This window comes from Zootoca vivipara, chromosome 14, assembly GCF_965207765.1.
Source record: "Zootoca vivipara chromosome 14, rZooViv2.hap1.1, whole genome shotgun sequence".
In the NCBI taxonomy this organism is placed as follows: Eukaryota; Metazoa; Chordata; class Lepidosauria; order Squamata; family Lacertidae; genus Zootoca; species Zootoca vivipara.
Genome location: NC_142597.1, coordinates 36,310,186 through 36,335,576, shown reverse-complemented (window position 1 = coordinate 36,335,576; position 25,391 = coordinate 36,310,186). Strand labels below are relative to the sequence as shown.

The 25,391-nt window shown below is 45.4% G+C and overlaps 1 protein-coding gene across 1 annotated transcript in view; it reads right to left on the bottom strand.

Annotated features, from left to right (window-relative positions):
• Nucleotides 1–11,173: 11,173 nt before the first annotated feature.
• The window catches only part of GALNT17 (polypeptide N-acetylgalactosaminyltransferase 17), a 121,440-nt gene continuing 107,222 nt past the window's right edge, over nt 11,174–25,391 (bottom strand). The window contains exons 7-11 of the mRNA XM_035139012.3: nt 22,807–22,992; nt 21,366–21,503; nt 17,019–17,114; nt 15,041–15,208; nt 11,174–13,969 (exon numbers count right to left, since the gene is read on the bottom strand). Coding sequence (XP_034994903.1) covers nt 13,841–13,969; nt 15,041–15,208; nt 17,019–17,114; nt 21,366–21,503; nt 22,807–22,992 — 717 coding nt within the window. The 3' untranslated portion in view covers nt 11,174–13,840. The remainder of the gene's footprint in view (nt 13,970–15,040; nt 15,209–17,018; nt 17,115–21,365; nt 21,504–22,806; nt 22,993–25,391) is intronic.

Here is a 25,391-nt window from a genome sequence, read left to right as displayed (position 1 = left end):
GGAGTGCGCCGCCCCAGGCAGCACAATCACGGTAGGGTGCCATTGCGGCTGCTCCCCTGCTCGCGCTGGGCGGCCCACCCCCACAGGCGGTGGTCCCCACCCCAGAACGTGCACCACGCCCCTGCGGGCGGTGCACCATGCCCCCAGAACATGTGCCACGCCCCCAGGATGTGCACCAGCCCCGCCCCTGCCTGATCTCTGCCACTGATCCCCCCTCAGACAGCTATGATTCCCAGAGTTCTTTGAAAATAAGGATTGAAGGGAGAGAATTCATCACAATATCTGTAGAGGCAGGGCTGCAAAAGCCCCCCTCCCCCCCAAAAAAAAGAAGAAAAGAAAACTTGCAATCCTCCTTTCGTTACTACTTTACTCAAAGTGGTTTGCAAACTATGGGGATGAAAAAGAAATATCCAAATGTCATCCTTTAGCCATTAATATTTATTTAAGACAGTTCGAGAACCTGCCTTTGTCTGCATTACCAGATAGGAACTCTGGTGGTGCTGTGGTCTAAACCACTGAGCCTCTTGGGCTTGCCGATAGGAAGGTCAGCAGTTCGAATCCCCGCGACACCTCTGTCCCAGCTCCTGCCAACCTAGCAGTTCAAATGCACACCAGTGCAAGTAGATAAATAGGTACTGCTGTGGCAGGAAGGTAAACAATGTTTCCATGCGCTCTGGCTTCCGTCACGGTTGTCTGTTGCGCCAGAAGCGGTTTAGTCATGCTGGCCATGTAATCAGGAAAGCTGTCTGTGGACAAACGGCGGCTCCCTCGGCCTGAAAGTAAGATGAGTGCTGCAACCCCATAATCGCCTTTGACTGGACCTAACCGTCCAGGGGTCCTTTACCTTACCTTTTTTTACCTTGTATTAGCAGATAATGGCCACATTCATTCCATAAATTTAAAGCACTGTGATGCCACTTTAAAGAGTTGTGACTTCCCTCAAAGAATTTTAGGGAATTCCCTATTTACCTCATAGAGCTACAATTATAGAGTTCACTGGGAAGAGGAACTACCATATATACTTGAGTATAAGCCTAGTTTTTCAGCACATTTTTGGTGCTGAAAAAGCCCCCCTCGAGTGAGGTGGGCAGCGGCGGAGGGACGAGCGGCAAGAAAGGAGCCCTTTCTCAACACTGGTTCTGCTGCCGCCACCCGCCTCTCGCAAGGACAGGCACATTTAAAAAGATGATTATTGGTATCTATTTTAATTTTTGAAATTTACCAGTGGCTGCTGCATTTCCCACCCTAGGCTTATACTCAAGTTAATAAGTTTTCCCAGTTTTTGTGCTAAAATTAGGTGCCTCGGCTTATATTCGGGTCAGCTTATACTCGAGTATATACGGTAATTGCTAAACCACTCTGTGATGGGAAAGAGGGGTTGCCTAACAGTTCTCAGCATCCTTAACAAACAACCGTTTAAAGTGGTATTACTTAGTGCAGATGGGGCTTCAAATACTGTTAATGGCAGCTCAGGAGTAGGGTCACTATATTTCCAGAAGTGAAAATCCGGACACAAAAGGTGGGTTTTTTTGGGGGTGGGCAAAGTTTTTGAGCCTTTCTTACACAATCTCAACAAAGAAAAATGAAGGTTTTTTGTTTTGTTTTGTTTTTTAATGAACCTGTGTAGGGTTGCCATACATCCGGATTTCCCCAAACATTTAAGCTATTTAAGGCAGTGTTTCCAACAACCGAATCCCGGCTATGTCCAGAAAATTCTGGACGTATGGCAACCCTACTCAGGTGCATAGATTGAAACAGGAACTATCTAAGACTTTGTTACTCTGATTAGAAGCCTCACTGCAAAACCATTGGTTTACAAGGCATGATATAAATAGCTAAAACATACCCACATGCATTGGTATTATTCAATCGTAGTAGCAAATAGGAAGGGTTTTAAGGAGCAAAATTATTAACAAAAATAGAAAGAAATGTGTGTGAATGACCCTCCTCCACACTGGCCATAGTTTTGTCCTCACTGGGAATATGAGAAAACCTGTCTCATTACATTCTGTGTGCATTATGATCAGATTTGATCATAACACAATTTTTGCATGGGGTTTAGTAATTTTACACCTCCTCCCCTAAACAACAACAGCCCAGTTTGATGTCAAAACACAGTCCGACGCCAATGTGATAGTATATTTATAAAACCTAAAATGAAACGAAGACATTCATATACTTTCCCTGCCCCAGCTGTTCCATTATGTGGTTGAATCCCATTATCATTGCTCAAACCCTGATCCTGCACAGGTGTTGAGAAGGTTGCAAAACCAATGAATTCTTGCTTGGCCTAACTAGTCCAGACTTGAGCCTTGCTGCTGCAGAAGTATCACAGTGCTAATTGGGAGAAGTTGTAGTTCAATGGTAGGCAATACCATTTGCATATACAGGTGAGCAGAGCTAGGAAGGATCTATGTCAGGCATCCCCAAACTGCGGCCCTCCAGATGTTTCGGCCTACAACTCCCATGTAGGGTTGCCAGACTCAATAGAGGACAGGACTTCTGTGCCTTTTAATTGCCCTGCTCTCTTTTGAGTCTGGAAACCTTAATGAGAAACCAGCAGACCCTTTGCTTGGAAATTAAACAAAGGATCTGCTGGTTTCTCTTCAAGGTTTCCAGACTCAAAAGAGATCAGGGCAATTAAAGGGACAGAAGTCCTATCCTCTATTGAGTCTGGCAATCCTACTCCCATGATCCCTAGCTAACAGGACCAGTGGGCAGGGGTGATGGCGGGCCAAAGTTTGGGGATGCCTGATCTATGTCCAAGAACCTGAACAGTTACAGGCCTGTGTAGACTCCAGAAGGTGGATGGCTGGATGGGCCAACCAAGGGTCTAGATCAATTTCAAGAGCTTGCATTCAGCATATCATCTGCTTGAAATTTAATTGCACCCTAAGTTACTATTGATGAGGGGTTTTTTTGGAGGGGGGTGGAGTAGAAATGTCTCATCCTAGTCAGCTTCTCTCATGCTCAACAACATCCCTAGAAAGATATTTTTGTCAGAAGTGGAAACATGGGCAGGCCCAGTTGTACCCTTCATCTTAAGCACATTGTAAGTGTTTCTATTTATTATAGAAGATAGTTTCTTAGAGTATAGTATGCCGCGGGGTCTGGTTGTTCTAGTTTATTCCAAGAATTATAAGGATTTTGTATTAGAACTGGAGGGGGGGGGGAATGGTTTGGTACTCCATTAAAGCCTTCGCCCTATTCTCACAACTAAAGATTGCATTGTATGCATGGTGGGGTCAGGGAGAATCATGCTGCCCCTTCAAATTACACTCATTTAGTTGAAGACCTGAATTCAGCCTGTAGTTCTGTATAACAGAACTGTGCACAGCCATCAGAACCCAGAGACTTCCATCCCCAAATCAATTCAGAGGTGTGTGTAATGTTTAATTCCGGTTTGTAAAAATCCTAACTAAACATACAGTCAGCTGCAGGGGAAGGAGAAGCGCCTTCAGGCCCTTGCGAACAGAGCCCTGCAATATAGCTTGTCTTTCTTCCCGCCTCACCTTGCCTCTCCTACCTGCCTGACACCCCAACCCACTGACATCTCCAGATCACCCTGGGCAACCAGCCCGCACCTGAGTCAGTTCAATTTGGTTTGGGCTTCAGCCCAAGCTGGTGCACAGTCCTACTGTGGAAGATCCCCAGGCAGGTTTTCCAATTATATGCAGGTCCTTGCCTGAACGTGAAAAAGACTTGGACCTCGGACAGCATATAGACCATCTCTCCCATTGAACGTGTGAAAAGGGCTCTCGTCCATTTTCATTCCTTCGATTCCAGCAATGTTCGTTTCCTCCTATGTCGACAAAGCATTCTTTCAAGCAAAAGTGCAGGGGAGGTGGGAATGGTGGCAAATAAACCTTGGTACAGATAAAATCAAAGGAATAAATTTTGAAATAATGTCCCTTGCATGCTACCTTTTTTAAGAAAAGAACTTATTTTAATATATACACACATTATATATTATTGCACTGTACAAAATATATAAAGGGAAGAAACTGCCATATATCCTGCCTATTTAACCAAACAGCACTGTAAATATCTTATCTGTATAAAAAAAAAGTCTAATTTTAATCACTTATGCAATAGTAATAAAGTTGCTTTCTTCTTTTGAGTTCTGGTATCTTTCCGCCACCTGTTCAAAAACAATAAATTCATTAAAATTAGCAGTTAACCACCAGAGGGCAGAATGAGACAGTGAATGGTCAGTTTGGGAGTGAAACCCCTCCTGTCTTTTCCAATTTATACACATTGCATCATCAATGTTTATCATATATATCGGTAGAAATGCGATAGATTATATACACTGTAGTTTGTTAATTTCTGCATAATGTGCATTATTTTGTTTACATGCACCATGTTCAATTATATTGAGCTCTTGGGCACATCCCCCCCCCCACTCCTTGCTTGCTACCGTAGAATACTTATAATACTGAGAATACTTAGAAAAAACAATAATAGAAGAATTACCATGTCAAAATTTAGTGTCGCTAGCTTACCTTCAGGAAATGATGTTCCAAGCAGAAACAAATGTTATTCCCCCGCGTTGGGTGCAAATCATGGGGAAATAGTCAAATCCTAAAATGATATTTGTTTTCATCCTGTGGTTCCATTAATTTTCCTGTTTTGTCATGAAGACTGCCTTGGTGATTTTTCAATCCTAGATACGGTAATGATGTTTTAGAAACTGCTATTTGACGCGTCTCCTTTATTTGAGTTTTTCGTTTATTCAACGAAAATTCTAAAACTTCTGATTCATGGCTGGGGGAAGATAAATTCAGTTGAGACCAACAGACTACCCACATTTTAATATTTATTTCAGATGCTGACAAAAAAAGCACTGAATGTATTTATGCACCAAGGCTGAGGTCAACAAGAGGATGACATTCCTTTTGACTTATAGCCCAAAACTGACCTCTGAAATGCATGCAGTACATTCCTTAGAGATATCTTGGAAAGGAGGTTACAAAGACTGAAATGCTGGGCACCAGGTAGCTCTCTTTTCAGACCTATTCCATTTCACCCACATTTGTAATGCTGGTAAGGTAAGGTAAACATAATCTCTTAAATCAGGCATCCCCAAACTTCGGCCCTCCAGATGTTTTGGACCACAATTCCCATCATCCCTGACCACTGGTCCTCTTAGCCAGGGATCATGGGAGTTGCAGGCCAAAACATCTGGAGGGCCGCAGTTTGGGGGTGCCTGTCTTAAAAACTGAGAGCAGAAGTGTTTGTGACTTATTTATTGGCACAAGAGTAAAAATTAGGACAACTTAACTATCAGCTTCAGGCGTTAAAAGGTAAGTTATTATATATGCATCAGTTGCTGCATAAGATGGCTCCTTTAAGTAGAAAATCAAAATTCCAAAGACAAGAAAAGAAAAGAAAATTGCCTTGGTAACCCCAATGTATAAAACAGATTGGGGTTTATACATTGGACCTTGTTGAGTCTCCTGGGTGTCAAAAGTGACTTTTGAACATGACTCCTGTTCTAGTTGTGTAACTTGGGATTCAGGTGCAAAGGTACAATATTAGCAGTGGATAACTGGACAGGCAGAAAAACTTGACAAACAGGATTCACATCATATGAATGAGAGAAGACAAGACTCGTCAATTTGCTAAAATTTATTTGTAGGAATACAGAAGGCATCCACAATTTCTGTATACACTCACCACCAGATTGAAAAAATCCAGGACAACATGGGAAACAAAGGAAACTTTTAAAAAAGAAGACTACATTCCTACTTTAAGGGGATAGAAATCTGATTGATTGTTGTCAGTCAAACCAGGCCATTGCCCATTTAATCCATCTGCTTTAACACAGGGAAGTGGGGGCAGGAAGACCCATTTTATGGAAACATCAGCCAGAAAGACCTTTAGAGCAGGGGTCAGCAAACTTTTTCAGCAGGGGGCCGGTCCACTGTCCCTCAGACCTTGTGGGGGGCCGGACTATATTTTGAAGGGGGAAAAATGAACGAATTCCTATGCCCCACAAATAACCCAGAGATGCATTTTAAATAAAAGGACACATTCTAATGAAAAAAAAAACATGCTGATTGCCGGACCGTCTGTGGTCCGGATTTAGAAGGCGATTGGGCTGCATCCAGTCCCAGAGCCTTAGTTTGGGGACCCCTGCATTAGAGCATAATCTAAGTCACTCTCTTTTTTTTTCTAAAATGAAAAGTGGCCATGCAGACAACTTGCACATAGCAAACAGGTCAACCATGTGCATCTTTATGCAAGGTGAGTCTTCCCCAACCATAGTACAACAAAACAAAGCAAAATCTTTTGAGTTCCAACATTTCAGGACTGTTTACCTCAGCCATACCATTTTCTGCTCACAGCTGAAAGCTGGATGAGTCATTGCCTGATTGTTGTGCTGGGTGCTTCCGACTCGCACCAGCCAATTGCCAGGCATAATGGGAGTTGAGTGCCTTTCCATCTCCACCAACAGCTCAGACATTTACTTTAAACTGTGTGCAGCCACCGCTACCACCACCACCTCTCCCTATTTTCGCCTTTGGGGTCCATAAAAGTTACACCTTTGAGAGGGAAGGGTGGAAAAGAGATCCACCATGACTAATGTGCATGCCTGTAGATACAGACCAACCCAGGCAAAGAAGTCGAAACATAACCACTGTTTCTTATATGTTTCAACTGTTCTTATATGTTCTTTCAATGCTGATTTCATATCTGAAGTCGGTTTTGGTCTGTAAGCTCTAGGTTTTTTTTTTTGCAATTCATGTTTTTCACTTTTCACCAGAGCCAGAGCCGCGTGTGGGGGTGACAAAAAAAAAAATTCCGCACCGGGTACCACCTGGGCTTGCTACGCCTCTGCGTGGAGACCAAGTCCTACGAAGAAAAAGTTGAAAGCCTTGGGCACGTTGAGCTTGGAGTACAGATGATTGAGAGGCCCTCCTCCATGTCCCCCTGGCCCTAATGTACAGTGGTGTCTGGTACTGATGCGTGCTGGTATGGAAAAAGGACAGGGGCCCAGAAGTGGAAGCAGAGTCAGTGAGAGGCAGAGCCAATTCATTCTAGAATAGTCCCCAACATCCTCTCCTCCCTGCTGGGGTTTACAAGGGCAATACTGAGAGTGAGGAGAAGGAAGCTGACAGCCAATGCTCCTCCCATTGACTGGATCCAAGTTCGACGGAAAGCAGGTGGGGTGGGGTTGAGGACAGACATGAGGTTGGTAGGGTGGTACCCCCATCACCCTAATGGACCAACCTCCAGGTAGGTGGCTTTTCTGGTAGTTCTGCCCCATCTATGGAATGCCTCCCACCAAGTGGTTTTCCTGGTTCTTACAACCATTCCAAGGCCTTTTAGATTTTTGGATCTTTTGGGCAAAATATTCTCTTACAGGCTTTATAAGAAATGATATTATTGTTCATCATGATATCTGATGAACTTATCCCGTAGAGCAGGCATCCCCAAACTGCGGCCCTCGAGATGTTTTGGCTTACAACTCTCATGATCCCTAGCTAACAGGACCAGTGGTCCAGTCCTAAGAAACACATTTTTGTATGCACCTTTTGCAAGCAGCTTCTCCCAATAAAAGGCATTTTTGCATGTTATTTTCACTAGTATCTTTATATCTATTGCACAGTTTCCCCAATACATGCATTATTGTCAACATTGGTTGGTTGGAGAACTGCATCGCAAAATTTGGAGAAGTGCAAATTTCAAAGGATGGCAGTGTTTCAGTTTTTGTAATGCTGCGGAAAGTGCTTTAGATGCAAGTTGAATCAAATTTCTCCCTCATCCCTATCCTGGGTGTTTACTGAATTGGGCTAAATGTTGCTGAATGCATTCAGAATCGCAGCTAGGCCTGATCTGTTAACCTTGCTTTCTCTTCAAGTAAGAAATGTTTAGCTTAATGTACGAGCATGCAAAGAGCACCCCTCAGCAATGGACAATTATCCTAGTAGCTTTGAAAGAACATTTTAGCAAAAAGGCTCCAAAAGCAATTGACATGAGAAAGTCTCTGCCTGCGGGGATGCAATGTAGGACTGGGCATTTGACCACCTATGGGTCACATGGATGGCAGGGCCCCATGGATGGCAGGACCTAGGGGAGTAGCATGGGGGGGGGTGCTGGGGCAATGGCCCTGGGCACATTTTTCTGGGGGCCACTGCACATTTGGCTCCTTACATCAACCTGCCAGCCCTGTGTCACTTTGCGAGGCTGGGATTTGATCTGAATGAATCACCGGGTAAATCTTTCACATCAGATCTCAGACTCACAAAGCAGCTCGGGGCTGGCAGGGTGGCATGAGAAGGATGCAACACCCATGTGTCCTTCGATCCCAGCCTCGCCCTTGCTTAGCGAGGCTGGGATCAAAGGATGTGTGGCTGTTGCATCATTTTCACACCACCCTGCCAGCCCCGAGCTGCTTTGCAAGGGCCACATCAGCTGAGCTCCTCAATACATGGGCTGGCAGGTGGTGCTTGGCTCCAGTATGGGGGGGGGTCATGTCATCGGCGAGTCCTGGGCTGCCATTGTGGGATCCATTCACCCTCTACACCAGGCATAGGCAAACTCGGCCCTCCAGCTGTTTTGGGTCTACAACTCCCATCATCCCTAGCTAACAGGACCAGTGGTCAGGGATGATGGAAATTGTAGTCCCAAAACACCTGTTCCCCAGGTGTTTGTGTGAGTGCCCCGGACAAGGGCAAACCACGCTATGCCACTGGCAGGGCCCACTGCTGATGTCTCTCATGGCTGCCCTTTTCTTTAAAAAAAATTATATATATAATCCAGCTCTATTCTCTGGAGAGCACCAGGCAGTTCAACTGTTTTTAAAAATTTAAATAAAGCTTGAAGGCATTGCAGGGAATTGACATGATGCCCTTCAGCTACCTGGCATCCACCACTTCCAAACAGGGCTCACAGAAGCTTCCCTTGCCTACGCTTTGGGGGCTTTGCAATTGGGCAATATCTTCTGCCCACATTCTTTTTCTTACATCTCAAGTGAAAGGATTAGTGTCATCCCACCCCCCACCCCCGCCACCCTCCGGAGCAATGAAATCTAAAAGTAGGAATTGGAGAATGGAATTAAAATATCGTTGAGCTGCCAGAGGGATATAGAAGGCCTGACAGGTTGGAAACGTGACAATGTGGAAATGAGAAAACAGTAAAGTAGTTAATTTTAGGGCTCACAGCTCTACAAAGGGCAGAACCTTTCAACTGGCCTAGGGCAGAAAATAAAAAGCCCAAGCATTAAGGTTTACCACTGCCTTGCAGGTTGCTGGTAAATACCCTGGGGTTATCTCTTAAACTGACCAAATAATGTTACGTTTGCATGAAATATTCCAGAGAGGGCTGGGGACATGACTGTAAAATGAGGCTGCTAGAGCAGGTCAATGGCCCATCTAGTCCAACATCCTGTTCTCACAGTGGCTGGCCAGATGCTTGTGGGGAGCCCACAAACAGGACGTAGATGCTCCTCACCTGTGATTCCCAGTAAGTGGAAATTAGAGGAATTACTCTTCCGACAGTGGAGGGAGAACATCAGCCATTTATAGTCTACTCCTCCATGAATCTGTCCAATCTCCTTTTAAATCCACCCTAGCTGGTGGATCTCTGCCTCCTATGGGAGTGAGTTCCATAGTTGAACCCTGCACTCTTCCATCATTCAGTTTCATTGGGTGTGCACAAAGTTATATTGCTATGAGAGAGGGAGAAAAACTCTGCTCTGTTCACTTTCTCCATGCCATGAGTAATTTTATGAATCTTTATATTGTCAGCTCTTGTTTGCCTTTTTTCTCAATTGAAAAGTCTCAGACTCTGCAAGATGAGATGTAAGTCTGTGTGAAAAGGAGCATTTCAGGGAAAGGCAGAGAAGGCAAATCGGGCCTATCTGGAGGGATTTGGGCATTGAACGAGTTGGGTTCAGACAACCACAGATCACTGTAAGTTGGGTTGGATGGCCCAGGTGGATCCATAGATGGCCGTCGAGACCATATAACATCGGTCCTGAAAGACCTACATTGGCTCCCATGATGTTTCCGAGCACAATTCAAAGTCTTGGTGCTGACCTTTAAAGCCCTACATGGCCTCGGCCCAGTACACCTGAAGGAGTGTCTTCCCCCTTACATTGTTCAGCCCGGACACTGAGTTCCAGCTCCAAGGGCCTTCTGGCAGTTCCCTCACTGCGGGAAGTGAGGTTACAGGGAACTGGGCAGAGGGCCTTCTTGGTGGTGGTGCCCACCCTGTGGAACACCCTCCCATCAGATGTCAAGGAAATAAACAACTATCTGACTTTTAGAAGACATCTGAAGGCAGCCCTGTTTAGGGAAGTTTTTAATGTTTTATCCTGTTTTTAATATTCTGTTGGGAGCTGCCCAGAGTGGCTGGGGAAAACCAGCCAGATGGGCAGGGTACAAATAATAAATTATCATCATCGTCATCATCATCATTATGGGTCATGAGGCAGAAAGGAGAGGCTGGGCCAACAGGGCAGGGGAAAAACCCCGCAAAAAGGACAAGACCAACCTGTGATCACTGGCTGTGTCTTCCAGTTGAAGGTAGGCCCAACTTCCTGCTGGATGGGCCCATATGTTTAACAGCTGTTCCACAGATGGGTCAATCCTGAAGGGTGTGGGTGACGCTCCACAAGCAGGTTTCCTTTAGGAATGCTGCTTCGGGAGCATCACCCACACAGGACCAGTCCCCATCACCAGCATAGGATAGACCCTCCTACCAGACCAGAAAATTCAAATCAATTTTCATGGAAAGAAGAGATCCAAAGGACTGAGAACTTTGATTCTGTGTCTCTCAGCTGTGAGCCTGAAGTGACTGTCAATAGCCATTTGCAACACACAGCAGGAGAGTCTGTTCTTCATTCTTCCCCTTTTTAAGAAAAATAAAAATCCCCAGTATCAATTTATCCTAACTAGGGAGCGCAGTCATACATGGCGATACCCCTAGGACAAAGTTGTAGTTTCCACAAACCATTTAAGGAGAAATTGGGGGCATTGAAGGGAAAAGGTGTTGTAGAACAACCTGCCAGCTGAACTTTTTCGTGGAGTGGGTGACAGTGACATCTCGTGGCTGACAGCTGCTCTTGTTTTTCCTCCTTCACAGCAGAGCAGGAAGCAGACATACCCTCCTCACTCATCATCAGGCAGCACGGTCATGAAGCCAACCAAAATGAGGCCAAAACTTTTAGAGCCAGTTGGGAATTTATTTATTTTCAAAGCTGCTGGAACTCTAGCAAGCGCCACCAGGGGCTGAAATGCTAGGCTCTGGTTTTCTTTGAAAATGTCACAGTTTAGGGAAACACTTGGAAGACACAGGGAATGTTGCTTTAGTTTTCCTGATTACAATGCCAGTGCTTCTTTCCCATTTTCTCACGTTCCTTTCATACTGCAGTACCTGCTGTGTTACAGAACTGTTGCTTTCTGAGCAATACACTGACACGGCGTGCTAAATTTTGCACACATCAGTCTGTGTTGTGTGATGCAGAAATGAACATTGCTGGACAACATTTCCACTCCCTCACTCTTTCCGCACGTGCATGCTTTGTTTTCTCCCACGAGCCCCCCACGAAAACGGCAGGGAATAACTGTATGCTAGTATACCACCCCAGATTTTGTCATTTCATTCACGGTTTTCTGGGTAGCAGATGTAAACTTTCACTATGTTCCACTAGAGTTTCAAAAGTGGCTTTTACGCTGCATGAAAGCTCAAATAGACTGCAGAAAGTAGCTGGGAAATGGAATAAACTTTTGTGTGAGTGCAGCCAGAGTTAGGCCAAAAGAGAGTGACTGGCCAAATACCCCCTGGCAGGCTTTATGGCTGAGCAAACATTGAAAGGAGGGGGATATTCGTACGATTTCCCTTCAACTGACTCTTTATGTTCTTATGACATTGCGACTTTTGGGATGGCCAAACAGGCCTGCTCTTTTAAAATAAAATGCACACGCAGGGATTTGGAACTCAAATGAATGTCCAGACATCTGAACAGGGCCGTCTTAAGTGTATCTGGTGCCTTGGCACCATGGTGCAAAGATCCCTCCGGCGCCCGCCCCCCCCTGATTCCCAGCACGGCTGTCTGGTGGGTGCAGCAAGCAGCGCAGCGCCCCCCTGTGGCCCGGCGCCCTGGCGCATTGCGCCACCCAGCCTTGCCTTAGAGCCGGCCTTGCATCTGAAGATAAGAAGAGCTCTCCTTTCAGACGGAAGTTCTGTCTTCCCAGTGGTCAACTGGATGCATCTGGAAAGCAACTGGACTTTCATATTGAACTGTCCCTTCACAAACACCTGAAATTTTACTGAAGCCCCCAGATTCTTGAGTTTACATAACTCCCTTCCAAAGCTATGTAAGTTGGTTGCCTTCACTTAAGGTTGCCATATGTCCAGAATTTCCCGGACATAGCCGGTATTCGGCCCTTGTAAACAGCATCTGGGCGGAAATCACTTTAATGTCCAGGAAATTCCTGATGTATGGCAGTCCATGTCGGAAATCCTACTTCACTGTATTGTCTGGCAGCAGTTTCCAGAAGTTAATTTTATTGTATGTCACTATGTAGGATTCACCAGGTTTTTAGGTGACCCTATACCCCGATCAGCATGGCCAATGGTCAGGAATGATGGGTGTGTAGTCTCCCAACATCTGGAGGGGCACAGCTGCCCTGTTCCCACACAATGATAAGAAGTAGCTTCTTTAGTCTAACCCAGCAGTGGGAACCTTTGGCCTTCCAGATGTTGCTCAGCTACAACTCCCACCAGCCCTAGCAAGAATGGCCAGAGGTGGTAGTTGTTGTTCAGTAACACCTGGAGGACAAAATGTTCCCAACATGTGGTCTAATCTGAATTTACTGGCCATCAGCTTTTTTTTAAATGGCTTAGGAAATGGAGAAATGGAGAAAATGTTCTCTAACCATCAGTGACCTAACCCCTCCTTTTTTTTGAGGGAGTGTTCTCAAATCCCTCCTTTATCACTAGCTCCTGGTTAAGGAAGAAAATTGTCCTCCGGGGCCACAGACGTGGCATAGGAGAACATTTCTGGTCTCTAAAGCACAATTGCACAAAATTAAACTAGGAGAAGCAAAGTTAATCTGATTATTGCACATTTAAAAACCACTCAAACACCCAATTAATCATTGTTGCTTTGGGTGGGGATTTGTCACGAAATTATTCCTTCCCTTCCCTCTTGGCATGTTAGTGGAAAATAGCACACTTCTCTTAATGACTGGGTGAAGTGCCAATGCCAAAAGGGGCCTTTTTTGTAAATTCTGCTTATTGCAGCAGTGCACGATTGGCATTCAGGATGTCCCCCTCACACATACATCAGGCTTCACAAAAACAACAACAGCAAGTTGTGCTTAGTATGGAGGAAAAGGTTCTGCAAGAAGCTTATGAAATGTGCCTTTAGTAGTCCAGGATTCTCCGCAAAGTGTCTCAAAACCAGCTTGAAGGAGGATTGAAGGAATATTTCTACAGCAATCGTGGCCTTCACGGTTAATATATTATCACTTGCGAATTGCTCATTCTTTGATTCTCCTGCATCTTCTGCTGGCCCATTTGGGGAAAGTAATATTGCTCTGGAAAATGTTTAAAGCATTTATTACAGTTCTTCAGCAGAAATGCCAGTTGAGTGCTCACGTAATAACAACTGCAGACCTAGAATGTTTTCTTCCAGTTGGTTGAAGTCAGCAGAGAGATAATCAAAGTTCAATAAATAATTATTTTTTTTGAAAAAGAAAGAAAATATTCTCTTCCCTTAAGAGTTTTCCCTGATATTGTGAACAGAGCAGAGGAGATGGAAGGATGTCTACCCTTGTGAAAGATCTGAATTCCGTCGGTTCTTGAGCAAAGGAGAAAGGGCATTCTACTTGATGAAATTCTTAATTGTCCACCTTTGTCCTGTGCAGCTTCGAAGAATAAGATCCATACCTGACATGCCTTTATTCTCAACTTCCAAACAGCGGCCTGTCCCTTTGTTTAGAATTGCACCGTTCTGAAAAAGAAAGGGGAAAGAAATCAATGTATGCAACCATCAGTAGGGATATTAGAGAATCACAACAAAACAAAACAAAAACAAAAACAGAGATTTGAATTGTAAGTGTTGACTTATCCTATTTCTGGAATAGTAAGCAATCCAGTGGTACACACTGTTTGTTGTTGCGTTCAGTTTGCAAACAACACATGATGGATTAACCATCCATTTGCACTGCGCTTCCTTTGCATGGAAATGAATAAGGAGGAATAATGCAAGTCATGTTATTTCACCATGAGATGAATAATGTAGTTTTTTTTTCACAGGAGATGAACTGCAACAGAACAGAAACAGAGCTGCACGTAACAAATATAGGGCAGAATGGAAAAGTATGTCCATTAGCCATCAGTCTAACTTCTTAAAACACACATCCCATATGTGACGCAGGTGGCACCGTGGTCTAAACCACTGAGCCTCTTGGGCTTGCCAATTGGAAGGCTGGCGATTTGAATCCCCGTGATGGGGTGAGCTCCCATTGCTCTGTCCCAGCTCCTGCCAACCTAGCTGTTCGAAAGCACACCAGTGAAAGTAGATAAATAGGTACCACTGTGGCGGGAAGGTAAATGGCATTTCTGTCCACTCTGGCACTTGTCACAGTGTCCCATTGCACCAGAAGTGGTTTAGTCATGCTGGCCACATGACCCGGAAAGCTGTCTGTGGACAAACGCCAGCTGCCTCGGCCTGAAGCGAGATGAGCACCACACCCCACATTCACCTTTGACTGGACTCAACCATCCATGGGTCATTTACCTACTTACCTTTTACCACCCCTCATTGGGAGACCCAGTGAGGACTGGGCACATTCAGTGGTCTCAGAATCCCAACTGGAGGACAAGCAAATAAATTTCTTCCACTTGGCTGTATGTCCCCATGTCCCCCACACCCCAAACTGGCTTGACGGGGTTCAGGAGAACCCTCAGAAGAGCACACAGGGGAGGAGAGGAGAGGTTATTTCATCAGGCATGCTGATGGAGCCATCGTCTTAGCATGATGCCTTGTGACACTCTCTGCGAAATGATGGAAGTCACGAACCTGTATGAAACTCCAGCGCTTATGGAGACTGCTCTTGACTTTTTCACAGTCCAGGAGTTGTGGGAATCGGTTTTTCATATTATCCACCAAGCAGCGGGTATCAGGCAGAAGTGTTGTGGTCCCAAGAGCACCCAAGTGAAGATACCCTTCTTTGGTGTAGCGGGCAAGCTGGATGGGAATAGGTGGGGAGGGAAAAGAGGCCGGGTTAGAATTGTGAATCTTGTCTACTTCAGCCCCAGTATGTCTTAACCCCCGGTTTCTCAAGGAAGCTCACACAGGGAACCAGGCAGAGGGCCTTCTCGGTAGTGGCACCCACCCTGTGGAATGCCCTCCCACTAGAGGTCAAAGAGAACAATTGCCAGACCTTTAGAAGGCATCTCAAGGCAGCCCTGTTTAGGGAAGCTTTTAATGTTTGATGGATTTCTGTATTTTAGAATTTCTGTTTTTTTGGAAGCCGCCCAGAGTGGCTGGGGGAACCCGGCCAGATGGGCGGGGTATAAATAATAAATTATTATTATTATTATTATTATTATTATTATTATTATTATTATTATTATTATTTCCTACGCTCACAACAGCCCTGTGAAGCAAGTTCAGGGGAGAGACAGAGAGCCCTTTGAGGGGGAATTTGAACCCAGTACTGCAGCCTAGTCAGGACATAACACCATACTGAAAAAAAGAGAAAGGATTGGCAGCCAGAGGGAAAGGGGTCTGCTTTATCCTCTCTCTAGGGCAGGAGTTGGAAACATTTTTCAGAGAAGGGGCCACATTCCTGTCTGGGAAAGCTTCTCACAGCCAGATGTCTGTGGTGGGAGGGACCAGAGGCAAAAGCAGGCAGAACAATGAATGTAATATTGGCCCTTGTTCAGAAAGCTAGTGGCCACTGCCATCCACAGCTCTTTCTAGCCTCCATCCAGGCAAGCAGGAGACGTTATCATGGCTCAAGGACACATTCCAGTCAGGCCATATTGGGCCTCTTGTGCATTACATGTGCATGATGTCACGCACCACAGCTTCAGCACCCGGCTACACCAGAGGGCTCGGCCTCCTCTAGAGGACACAACATTGCTCACCAGCCTGTGCAATGTCGGGAGGCGTTGTGGGGACCGGCGTGGCCTGGTGCAAGGTCGCACTGTCCTGCACAGCATTGGGAGACACTGCGGAGACTAGCACTGGCCTACGCAGTATTGAGAGATTCGTGTGATGTCACACACAAATGGCACATGCCAGGCCCCCTCCATCTTGGGGGCAACCTGGCACCTCTGCCGTCAGTCAAAAATACTTGAGACACAAATCAGGGTCAGTGAGTGTTGGGGCCCAGGGAGAATTCTGGGAGCTAGACAGAGGGGTCTGGAGAGTGTCACAAGTCCCACAAAGTCTGTGCTTTCCCACCCTTGTCCTAACAAGGAAATATAAAAAAGAACCACTTGATCAAAGAAACTGGTGGGTTGTTTTTTTTTTCATCTCTACCCCTGTAATTCTTGTCCTTGGAGTGATGTGGACTGGGGAAGCTCAAAAATGTGGAAACTCCCCAGCCCCCTCCCCCAATGGTCTTGGTCCATTTCCAGATGGGTCTGACTCACTTAGAGCTAGACCAAATTCACACCTTAACATTGAGGGCAGGGTACAAATTGTGTGGTCCTCCCCACCTGTTTTTCCTCCAAAAAAAAAGAAAGCCTCACCTTACCTTGGGGAAAGTGACTACAGGTAGGAAGGGGTCCTACATAGGATAGGCCCCACAAAGTCTCTTTAGTCACCCCCCTCCCTCAAGCTTTTAGTCTTTTCTATTTATTAGGAAAGGTATGGGATGACTGCCAAGGAAGAGGGAGCCGAGGCTCTTGCTAAGCTACAAATAATTCTGGGAATTCATTTTTCTTGGTTTCAGATTTGGCCACATGGGGCAGAGGCATATTGTGAATTCCCCTGAATTCAGAGAGCTGCTGGTATCACATAACAGTTAGCTTGCGTGTATTCTAACCTGTGGCCCCCAACCATGGCACGGATACAGGATGGCTGTGTGGTTCTCCTGTGGTCCTTGATCAAGACAGACATCTTTCACCTTGTTGTTGCGCAGCTGTAATGAAGGCAAAAGACTAATCACTGCATAGATCATTTGAAGAATAATCACACATAATGCGGTGTACAGAGATGCACAAAGGCAAACACATAAAACTGCTTTGGGACTTTGGTAGGTATCTCAGAATTTGGGCTTGTCCTGTCCGTGAGTGTGTGGTGACTGAGCCAAAACCAATGCAAATGGATAGTGGATCAGGGTTAGAATCATAGCGTTGGAAGGCACCACAAGGGCCATCCATTCCAACCCCATGCCAAGCAGGTAACAACATCAAAGCATTCCTGACAGGTGGCTGTCAAGTCTCTGCTTAAAGATCTCCAAAGAAGGAGACTCCACCATACTCATTGGTAGCAAATTCCACAACCAAACAGCTCTTACTGTCAGGAAGGTCTTCCTAATGTTTAGGTGGAATCTTCTTTCTTGTAGTTTGAATCCATTGCTCCGTGTCCGCTTCTCTGGAGCAGCAGAAAACAACCTTTCTCCCTCCTCTATATGACATCCTTTTATATATTTGAACATGGCTATCAGATCACCCCTTAACCTTCTCTTCTCCAGGCTAAACATACCCAGCTCCCTAAGCCGTTCCTCATAAGGCATTGTTTCCAGGCCTTTTACCATTTTGGTTGCCCTCCTCTGGACACGTTCCAGCTTGTCAGTATCCTTCTTGAACTGTGGTGCCCAGAACTGGACACAGTATTCCAAGTGAGGTCTGACCAGAGCAGAATACAGTGGTACTATTACTTCCCTTGATCTAGATGCTATACTCCTATTGATGCAGCCCAGAATTGCATTGGCTTTTTTAGCTGCTGCATCACACTGTTGACTCATGTCAAGTTTGTGGTCTACCAAGACTCCTAGATCCTTTTCACATGTACTGCTCTCAAGCCAGGTGTCTCCCATCCTGTATTTGTGCCTTTCAATTTTTTTGCCCAAGTGTAGTACTTTATATTTCTCCTTGTTAAAATTCATCTTGTTTGCTTTGGCCCAGTTGTCTAATCTGTTAAGGTCATTTTGAAGTGTGATCCCGTCCTCTGGGGTATTAGCCACCCCTCCCAGGGGTTGCAGATCATATGGTCCAATAAAGCCTGAAACAGACTATTGCTCCGTAGCTCCAACTGCTTCCAAAACAGTGGAGATCCTTAAAGGAATAGAATCATAGAATTATAGTATCGTAGAGCTGGAAGGAACCCCAAGGTTATTTAGCCCGACCCCCTGCAATGCAGGAATCTCCACTAAAGCATCCCTGACAGATAGTTGTGCAACCTCTCTTAAAAATCTCCAATGAAGGAGAGTCCACAACCTCCTGAGGGAGTCCATTCCACTGTCAAACATTTTCCCCTGTCAGAAAGTTCTTCCTGATGTTTAGTTGGAATCTCCTTTTTTGTAACTTGAAGCTATCCAGAGCAGGAGAAAACCAGCCTGCTCCATCTTCCATGTGACAGCCCTTAAGATATTTGAAGATGGCTATCACATCTCCTCTTTTCCAGGATAAACACCCCCAGCTCCCTCAACATTCCTCATAAAACTTGGTATCCAGACCCTTGATCATCTTGGTTACCCTCCTCTTCACATGTTCCAGCTTGTCAACATCCTCCTTAAATTGTGGTGCCCAGAACTGGACACAGTATTCCAGGTGTGTTCTGTCCAATATAGCAGAACTATTGCTTCCCTTGATTTGGACACTACACTTCTGTTGATGTAGCCTGTAATAGCATTAGCGTAGTGGTTTTTTTGCTGCTGCATCACACTGTTGACATGCTTAGCTTGCGGTCCACTAAGACCCCTAGATTCTTGTTACATGTATTACTAGTACATGAATAATTCACCATCAGGCTAGTACTCGGTCACCTCTGAGCAGTTCCTGACTTCTGTTTTTGCAGGAAGGGGACCTGGAGGCCCTTTAGGGAATTCTGCAATGGGGACCTGGAGGCCCTTTAGGGAATTCTGGTTCAAGATGTGCTGCCTATGGGGGTCCCAGTTCAGAGAGCTGTGTACCAAGGGGCTTCTGCTTGTTCCTCTTTATTAGGGATGCAAGAATGATTAATTTTCCATTCCACTCAGCATTTGACACAAGCAGCACAGTCTCCATTCTGCTGCAGTTCATCTTCCACTCAAGGCTACACTTATTGTCTTGCTGTCCGTAAACAATTATGTAAATTACAGTGCCATTGCATTATTCCATCCCATTCAGTCAATGCAAAATGGGGGTGAAAATGCAATCAATTACTTATCATTTGTGGACTGAAAGCAACAACACTGAATTTATTTCCACTGTAGCCTTGGAACAAATATGTGAACATTGGCAATTGCTGCCCCCATTTCAGTTTTTGTTGGAATTCACTGAAAATCCAACTCCTAATCTGGTTGGATCTTTTTCATATGCCTGCCAAGCATCTTTGCTGTGCCTCCCCTTTATCTTACAGGACATTGATGGTTTCATATTTTTTTTAATTGTCTTGGAATAATGTTTACAAGCACCAACAATGAATTCCAATTGCAGCATAGTTAAAACAATGGTCAAGATTTTCCTCCCCCCCCCCCAAACACGCCGTTAAAACATTAGTTGACACGAATTTGGTTGCAATCCTAACCATGTCCACTCAGAAGTCCTACTGAATTAAGTGGTCTTACTCATAGGTAGGTGTGGCTAGGACAGCAGCCTTAGTTGCCTTGGGATCATTGACATGGGTACTGTCAGGGGGACTCCCTACAGGGAGCCTCCCCCGTCATCCTGACCAGCACTTTGCCCAGCGATAGCATGAGCAGCGAGTCAGGAGGAGGGAACAAGGAATGGAGCGGAATGGAGGGAGGGCTCAGTGAGGCGTCCGAGCCCTGGCAACGCTCTGGAGAACAGAGCGGGCAGGAAGGGCTCAGAGATGTGTCAGAGCCTTAGCACCGCTCTGGTCAGGGGACAGCGGATGAGGGGCTCAGTGAGACGTCAGAGCCCAGGCACGGCCCCAGCCAGCAAGAGGGGAGACCTCTCCTTCTGGCGCCTGAATTGAGGCACGCACCCACATGTAGGGCTAAGGGGCAGCGTTTCGGGGTGCCCAGGCTTTTATGCTGGCCCCGAAGCAGACGGAAGTCATTGCCGGACTCTGAAAGTGACTAGGTGGTCATGTTTTCTGCTATCTCTGCACTGTAAATAGTATGCACAATAAAACTCTTAAAGACAGCGTGGACTGGAGCGTCTTTACTCGAGAGTAGCCGCAACAACCCCCTGACAGGTACCAACAATGGTACCCATGTAAATCATGCTTCTAAGTAAGAGACAACAGGTAGAGAAGGTGCCTAGATCTCTCTTTAGAGTATTGGGAGAGCAGAACCGGATGCAGAAACCAGATTGGAGGGAGCGCATAGCATGCTACAAGTTTCTGGAGGTGAAGCATAGGCAGGAAATGGGATAGTACCTCCCTGCACTCTCACATCCCTGTTGTCTTTCCTACTTTCCTGTCTCTCTCCACCACCTTCTTTTTAAATATAAATTTTATTTTTGCATTTTCTGTTATACATAAAGAAGCAAATTAAATACATAGATATATCATCCCCTTTGACTCCCTTCCCCTATTGTGGATCTTAATATAACGATTTCCCCGCATAGCTGCCAAGTTTTCCCTTTTCTCGCGAGGAAGCCTATTCAGCATAAGGGAATTTCCCTTAAAAAAAGGGAGAACTTGGGAGCTATGGAAAATTTCCCCCTCCAGCCCCATTTGAAATGGTAACCAAGAGGATATGAATTTTCACAAAAAACACATTGTGCTATTTGGACAAAAAAAATAATCCTAAGTGATGGTTTGCAATTGGAACGCACTGTCAATAGGAAATGATTCATGGCTTGAGTTAGTTTTGTCTCTTTCCTTTAAAATGAGAGCATCACAGTCTTCCTGAGCTAACAACACTAGTGGTTCAAACACTTCTAAAGGATGGCTTTCCCTAGCCATTTCCCAGGTGTAACAGAGGGTTTATTTGAGGTACAATTAAATTCACTGTAACTGAAATGTGGGGTGAATGCAATTAGATCGAGTGATGCCCACAACCCACCTGATCCCCTCCAATCTGAAAGGAAGGAATATGGCAAAAGATTATCGTGACCAGCCAAGATGATTCTAAGAATGGTCTTAAGAGAGTTGGGTACCTTCAGAAATCCCCCATAGATCTCATTAAAAGTATTGGAAACAAACAGAAACATGTATTCAACCTGAGTCCCTAGAATGGGCCTGCATGATCAGTGCCATGCTTTCCTCTCCTAATTACCTCTCCATACGCAATGGTGTTGTTGTATCTTCTCATTTCTGGGTAGACGTGGTCTAAGTACCATTGGAAGTTCTTGCACTTCAAACTTTTCCTGAGTGCTTTCCGCTCTGAAACATCTCCGATATCAATTCCAGGATTCTGAAAGAAATACATTATTGGTCCTTAAAAGATTGGTGTGGGGCCCCCCAGTATGGCATTTTGGAATAGAATTTCAGTGGCTGTCTGATTCACACTGGGAACTAATTTGAACCCTAATTTAGGAAAATCAAAGCTTCATGCCGCCCCATGTCTTTTTGTCTTATTATTATTATTATTATTATTAAATATTTTCTTGATTTACAGAAATATGTGCAATGTCTCTCGTAACATTTGTCATGACTTGGTGAAATCTGAAGTCATAGTAACAGCTCCTGAATGAGCAACACTTACTAAATTCAAGAAAAATAGGTGTGCAGAGTTTTGTGCTAGGCACCTGCAATAACGAAACATTCTGAGAGGGACACATTTTTAATGGAACAGTCTGGGTTGTTGTTGTTTGCATAAGTGCTTGAAATTTGCAAGCATGGCAGTCATTCATTTTTAAAATGCTTTAAATCTGAGTTATAAAGTATTTAATGCTGCCAGTATCCTGTCCTTTGTCATTAATAGTTCGTTTTTAATTATGATTACATATTTTGCCTTTTTATTTTTTGTTGCAAGCTATCCGGGAATGTTTATTGATGGGCAGCTATTTAAATTTAATAAGTAATAGTAAGGAGGATCAGGTGATATGAACTCCCAACCTACTGATGCCGAATTAGCCCTATACAAAAAGGGTTTAGGACCAGGTTATCTAAAATATAAACTCCTCCCATATAAAACTATGGAAGGATCTATGCAATGAATTAGTATCTACTTGGTGCATCTGACAGGAGCATGGAACAGGAGCCTTTTTAGCGGTTATCCCTAGATTGGGGACCCAGTGGCATAGTGGTAGCATAGCTGCCAAGTACCCCGTATTCCCCGGGAAACCCCCATTTTTCCTTACCATTTCCCGGCGGTCTCCCGTTTGAGCTCCTCTCCCGTAAATCTCCCTTAAATCCGCTCCTGCCGGCAGCCATTTTTCTGGTGCCAGTTTGCCCATCTATGGGCACCAGAAAATGGCCGCTGCTGGCGCCGGAAATAGCTTCTATGCATGCCCGGCGGCCATCTTAGGGGTGGCCACATGGCGACGGCCATCTTGGAGGTGGCCACATGGCCTCCCCTAAGATGGCCGCTGGACAACTTCCGGTGCAACTTCCGGTGCCGCTGCTGCTGCTGATCCCGTATTTTTCTGCGGGAGACTTCACAGGTATGAGTGGTGGGTGACGGGGGACCATTGCTCTGGTCACACAGTTGGGGTGTTTGTGCAAAACAGGCAACCCCCACGGAGATCCCCATGAGTGAAGCTCTGTAACTGTACCTCCAGTGGCAGGTTCCATGCAATGTACACATGGGACTTGTAGTCATCCATCCACACCTCGGCCACCCGCAACGCGTTCCTCTTTGTGTAAAAGCCAATGTTATTGTTGTAAGGTTTCTTCTTGCGCTCAATGTGGGCAACTCGAGAGCAGGGCAGGACTTCCATGCTGCCACCGCAGAGCCATACCTAGAGAGGGAGAGGGAGAGAAAATGGGAGACAGACAAGGAGAATGTGGAAGCCAGAGAAAGCAAGGCAACATCTATGACCAGCTGCTTCACAAGAGGATCGTATCTTATGTTCACCTCGCGCCTTCATTAGATATCTTTAGGGACCAGGAGAAAACATTCCTCTCCATCAGGCCTTTGGCTGATTTGACTTAGATCCAAATGTGAAGTATGTCTGCCATTTGAATCCCTTGGAAGAAAGGTGGAATAATAAATAATCGTTGTCAGAGGTGTTGTAGGCTACTCCAGAGTAAAGACACTCCAAGCCTCCGTGTCTTTAAGGCTTTTATTGTGCATTCTATGTACAGTGCAAAGAGAGCTTCAAGAAAACATGTCTAGCTGCTTCCTTCAGATTCTCCCAATGCCCCCCGCCGGGAACATTGCCAACATAACAGCGTCTGCGAGAGGAGGACTTCCTCAGTTCCAGCAAGGACTTAAAAGGGCGCCCCTTTGATGTTTCTCCACTCGAGGCTCCTGAGTTTTCCTCCCCCTCCCTTCCTGACAACAAGGGCTAGAGGGATGGCTCCTGGACGTTGTCAGAGCCCTGTTCCTCCATGCCTCTGAACTCTTCCCTTTCTCCTCCCCCTTCGCTGCTGTCTGCCTCATTACTGGAGCTGGAATGTAAGGTGTGTGGTCGGTCCCTGCACGACCCTTCCCTTACAATCATCATCATCATTTTGGTGGGTCTACATCGAGTCCCCATCTACACTATACATTTATAGCTTCTATACATTTAATGGTCACGGCTTCCCCCAAATAATTCTGGGAACCATAGTTTGTTAAGGGTGCTGAGAGTTGTTAGGAGGATCCCCTCCCCCAATTCCCCTCACAGACCTCCAATTGCCAGTGTAATAATATTAAAAAATACAGTGGTACCTCGGGTTAAGAACTTAATTCGTTCTGGAGGTCCGTTCTTAACCTGAAACACCACTTTAGCTAATGGGGCCTCCCGCTGCCACTGCGCCGCCAGAGCACGATTTCTGTTCTCATCCTGAAGCAAAGTTCTTAACCCGAGGTACTATTTCTGGGTTAGCGGAGTTTGTAACCTGAAGCATTTGTAACCTGAAGCGTTTGTAACCTGAGGTAACACTGTAATAATAATCATCATCATCATCTATACTCCATTTCCCCCCTTGATGGGGCACAGGGCAACTTACAGATAAAAACAAGAATCGCTAAAAACATAGGGGAAATAAACAATCATTTAAAAAATAATATAAAGCAGGGGTGGCCAACTTCCAAGAGACTGCGATCCACTCACAGAGTTAAAAACTGGCAGTGATCTACCCCCTTTTGGGGGGTTCAGGTCGAGGTTGTTGAGCTTTTTTTTAGGAAGGAAAGCCATCCATGTTTTAGGAGGTTCAGGTCAAAGTTGAGCTTTTTTTAAGGAAGGAAAGCCCTGTTTTGGGGGCTTCAGGGCAAAGATGTAGAGCTTTTTTTAGGGGAGCCAAAGTTGCTGAGCTTCTTTGGGGGGAGGCCAGTGATCTACCACGGACGTCCAGTGATCTATTAGTAGATCAGGGTCTACCTGTTGGACATGCCTGATATAAAGCATTGATAAAATTAAAGTGTTCCTCGAGAAGGAGGATTTATGGGTAAGCCACTCCAAGAATTGTAGCTCTGTGTGGGGTGTAGGTATCATGGTGCTTTACATATGTAGTGCAGATTCAGCCCAAAACACAGAAGAAAAGTATCTGTTCACCCAGGCCATTCCTTATCCTAATAAACAGCCAGCCCCCGGTCTGAATCACCAGAGCACTAGGACCTAATTATATGCCATTATAGTTGATAACAGCAATGGGGATGTAAGAACACTTTTACAGTCATTTTTCTTTTGGGGGGGTGGATATGGAAAAAACTTACTTCATTTAATTACACAGCTGGAAAAGACCAGCGTGCCAAACCCTGCTCGGTGCAGGGTTTCACTACAGCATCCTTGAAAGGGAGTCATCCACGCATTGCTGACAAACCTCTCATGAGGAAAAGCACCCTACTTCCAGAGACAATCTCTTCCACTGCCAAACAACTCATACCAGTAGAAAGATTCCTATGGATACTAAAAAGGTAAAGGACCCCTGACAGTTAAGTCCAGTCGCAGACGACTCTGGGGTTGCGGCGCTCATCTCGCTTTACAGGCCGAGGGAGCCAGCGTTTGTCCACAGACAGTTTTTCTAGGTCATGTGGCCAGCATGACTGAGCCGCGCAATGCAACACTGGAACCAGAGCAGCACACAGAAACGGTGTTTACCTTCCCGTCGGAGTGGTACCTATTTATCTACTTGCACCTTTGGGCGTGCTTTTGAACTGCTAGGTTGGCATGAGCTGGGACCGAGCAACGGGAGCTCACTCCGTCGCAGCGAT